General features: G+C 34.4%; 1 protein-coding gene across 1 annotated transcript in view; it reads right to left on the reverse strand.

Moving 5' to 3' along the window:
• The window catches only part of LOC134283464 (ER membrane protein complex subunit 1-like), a gene marked incomplete at its 5' end in the record, with an annotated part of 17,965 nt that extends 13,859 nt beyond the window's left edge, over positions 1–4,106 (reverse strand). Inside the window, 11 exons of the mRNA XM_062765916.1 lie at positions 210–326; positions 1,046–1,142; positions 1,598–1,696; positions 1,974–2,042; positions 2,167–2,316; positions 2,568–2,676; positions 2,782–2,940; positions 3,166–3,279; positions 3,491–3,593; positions 3,730–3,795; positions 3,980–4,106. Coding sequence (XP_062621900.1) covers positions 210–326; positions 1,046–1,142; positions 1,598–1,696; positions 1,974–2,042; positions 2,167–2,316; positions 2,568–2,676; positions 2,782–2,940; positions 3,166–3,279; positions 3,491–3,593; positions 3,730–3,795; positions 3,980–4,106 — 1,210 coding nt within the window. The remainder of the gene's footprint in view (positions 1–209; positions 327–1,045; positions 1,143–1,597; positions 1,697–1,973; positions 2,043–2,166; positions 2,317–2,567; positions 2,677–2,781; positions 2,941–3,165; positions 3,280–3,490; positions 3,594–3,729; positions 3,796–3,979) is intronic.
• Between the last annotated feature and the right edge of the window lie 4 nt (positions 4,107–4,110).

Genomic DNA, 4,110 nt, shown 5'->3' on the forward strand with positions numbered 1-4,110 from the left:
TTAATTTTCGAAGTTGGAAGACACATCTTTTTCTTTTTCATTATATAATTACCCATCTACGCCTGTCGGATTACCCTTGTGACATCGTCATCTTTATCATTATATAATTATCCGACTGTGGGATTACCCTTGTGAGATCAACTTCTTTATCATTATATCTATATTATTATCTTTATCATTATATCTATATCAGACTGTGCCTGTATTACCCTTGTGAGATCCGAATTCGTCCTCATATTTAGCCTGGTTTTCAGACACGGGGAGATCAATCATTTCTACAGACAATACGTACGCCAGAGCTTCCTCTCGTCTCCACGCTATCTTACCTGTAAAAACAAGTAAAAATTTTCTACTAGATCCATGAAGAAATATCAATTCAGATGAAGAAACCATAAATGAAATGCACAGGTACTCTTTAGTTTTGAATCCTCTCAAATTATATTTAGACATTTTTATGTGCAATACTATTCCCATTTATTTTACTCACAGACCTCATATCTCTGTGCCAATATTCAAAATTTTATATCTCTGTGTAAAAGGTTTTATGTCATGTTATGTAAATATTTTGAATCTAAACGTATTTCCAACCTAATAACATAGTTATGGAAATTACTACATGTAGTTACTTTAGATTTTCAAATTCTTCATAAACATTAATAATTTAAAAACTGTCTACATCAAAATTTTTCAAATACAAGTAAACAAAGTAAACAATGAAGGCACATTTTACAATAAATTGATGATCCTGTAACACCACATTTGACAATAACTTGATGATCTTGTAACACCATTCCCTAATTTATAACTCTAGACAATGAATAACACACAACAGTAACCTCTGACACAAAACTCATGCAATATACGTGTACACTTATATACACAGCTCTGATTACTAATTTACCCGGGGCTGCGTCACGCTCTAAAGAAAGTGAAAAGGGTAAAATCAGGGTCATATAAAACATTGTCATCGCTCAAAACAGACACCTACATGTAATCTGATGACTTACATTAAAGTTGTCACAAGACATGAAATATAATGTCCTACCTGCTTTCAGTACCATCTGCATGGAGTAATCCTCGGAGAGAATAGCAAACCTACACCCAATCCTCAGGTCTCGCTTCTTAAACAGCAGAACCTCCATCTGAAAGACAGATCCATACTGTACTGACAGGCATAACAACAGCTTGGCTGTGTAAATATTATAGGATTATTATAAAGTTGTTTCGTTCACTGAAACACCTTCAAACATGGGTATTAAAGTATCTAATATTCAACATCATAAAAAATGCCTGGAATAAATCTGTATGTCACAATCACCTTTCCATGATACACAAATTCCATTTCCTCAATAAGAGAATTCACTTGAAGAAGAATATTAAGTTTTAAATGCATTCCATACGTAAGATCTATAACTTAAAATAACAAAACATTACAGTCTTCCTACAAATGTTTTTCTTTAAAATCAAATCCAAACTTCTCTTTATAAAACATCCCATCTCTGTAAATTTTATCCTTATAGTTTAAATAAATGTTGCCTTACTGAATCTCTAACCCCCACCCCTCCCTACTTACCCTAATTGTCCCTATATATCTTACCCTCTGAGGATATCCATGTTGTGGTAGGTAGGTTATGGTCTGATATAAGTCAGCTATTTCACCTCCAGTACCCAGATCATAAACTCTCATCTTTAGCTCCTGTTTATTTAAAAACAGTATTAAAAGAGTGTGTGATATATAGAGGATATCATGGAATATTCTTTTTAAAGCTATGAAAAGCATTATGTATAGAACCCAAAAATTACTGGCTTTTATTTGGCTTAAAACTTCCAACAAAATAAATTATCTTTGACAAATAGCTATAAGTCAACTTCATGTTATGTATACATGTACACAGTTGAATATTCTAACTTTGTGACTGTATAAAAATACAACTTCTTGAGTTTTGTCCATGATTTGAGTTGAATATACTCACCCCTGGAGACCTCTCTATTGTAAATAACATAGACTGGTCATCAAGGGAGGTCACTTGTGCTGCACAGATCTAAAATTAGACAGAATATAATCAGTATTGTCATTACTAGGTTTTATAATGACATTTGCAAGCTGTTTTATTATGACTACATAGCACTCCACGTTTTATACAGCCAGTCGTGCACTGTACTAACCTTAGGGAGGTCTTTCTTGAGTTTGGCTCCCTGGGCCGTGATTTCTACTAAGACCAAGTGATCCTTTGACATCCGCAGAAACACGTACGGATCATCTGTCTTCTTAGACGTTTCTATGGTAACACCATCAGTTACTTCTAAGCCTAAAACCTGAACAAGAGACAATTTTTGTCACTTTACATGTGCTAACATCAAAAGATTATGTTGGTATGAATTTTCAACCTTACATGTGCTAAAAAATAAATTATTAATTATGTTAGTATAAATTTAAAACCCCCACTAACAGGATAAAATTTCACACACTTCCTTTTTTCAAATATTTATTTTTCCATAATGAAAATATGAAATAAAAGAAAAACAATATTATTACAACTGTTATTATAACAGAAATCTACACCCACCTGTAAACTCGTTGTCTTAAATGTCTGCCCCTCAGGTAGACTTAACACCTGTAGAGACTGGTCCTCACTTCTGTAGCAAACCAAGAATCCCCCATCAGACACCACACATCTGAAACATGTAGTGGATATATCAAGTTTATATTTGAATCAGGACTGTTGTAAACTAACTGTCATAGCTATACATAAATCAACATAATGTCACAGGCTACTGTACTGTGTGTTAGCCGACAGCCAGGAGGACGGCACGGATCGCGTGGACTTGATCACTCCTTCCATGTCTACTGTTACTATGGTGACCTGTTTTCCATAAGACTGACCAATCACATAAAGGTTTGTTCCCGACAAGGTCAGAAGTGTGTATACCACTTGATTACTGAAAAAAGAAATAATTTAAGCCTAATTTTGCTGGATTCATGTTGATGTACAGTAAGTACCATATGAAAATGAATTCAATCTGTGGATGGCAATCAAATACAGAATTAACCAAAAAAATTAAATCATCTATAAGTTTTCAGCACATTCTCTAAATTATATATCTTGTACACGTATCTCAGACAATAAAGTGGGGAAAAAAAACTGTCACAGTTTTTTAACATACCTTTGAGGTAGTGTAATGGACCATTTCTGTTTCCCTGACCTAGTTTCCAAACCAACCAGAGCTTCTTGTGTCATAACAGCCACCAGATCCTTACTGCACAGAGCAATGTCCGTCCTGTCAAACATAAGTTTGTAAGGTAAGGACATTCAAAAAATATTTTTTCTACTTAAAATCAAGATTTTTAAAATCAATAAAAATTTATAGATGTACAAAACAAAGTTTCAACTGACAGAAATATAAATCCTTTTCAAATTAAGTAAAGAACAAAACATACTACAATGATAAACAATAGACAGTGTATTCTGATCGTACAGAGCTTGATTACCTCCCCTGTTTTGACCCGGGCAGAGCGACGTCCCAGTCTGCTATACCTGTCCCAGGATTCCATTTTCGGACAAACTGTCCACCTCCATTCACCGTGATCAAAACTGAAAAAAGTTCAATCACAATTCAGCTTATAAATTTAACTCCATCCCTATCATCTCCAAAAAAATTACCACATATCAGCACCTGCATGACCAAATCTGACTTAATATCACTGACTGAGCTTTCTTATCTACTTACCATTTCCTGAGTAGAGTGTTTTATCTATCTGGCCTCTTTTTCCTTCTTCTAAAACTTTTCTCCAGGCTTCAAAAAAAGAAGGTTAACATTATTATTATTCAACAAATGAGATACTTATTTTAGATTTTTTTGGGGATAAGATGAAGTTAGTCTCATGATTAAATTCTGTATAGCCCAAATTTGATGACACTGATCCAGAGATCCAATATGATATATACTGAATGAGGTGACATGTTTTGATGATACTGACCCAGGGATCCATTGTGGGAGTGAACTGAAGCCAGAACATGCCTCTCAGAAGACACCAGCAAACGTTTACCGGCATGGAAAGACTGGTCCCAGAAAATGTCTTTAATCCTTCCTACATATTGTTGATGCCTT

This window comes from Saccostrea cucullata, unplaced genomic scaffold (assembly GCF_032062105.1).
Source record: "Saccostrea cucullata isolate Sc308-1 unplaced genomic scaffold, CSIRO_AGI_Scuc_v1 ctg5066, whole genome shotgun sequence".
NCBI lineage: Eukaryota > Metazoa > Mollusca > Bivalvia > Ostreida > Ostreidae > Saccostrea > Saccostrea cuccullata.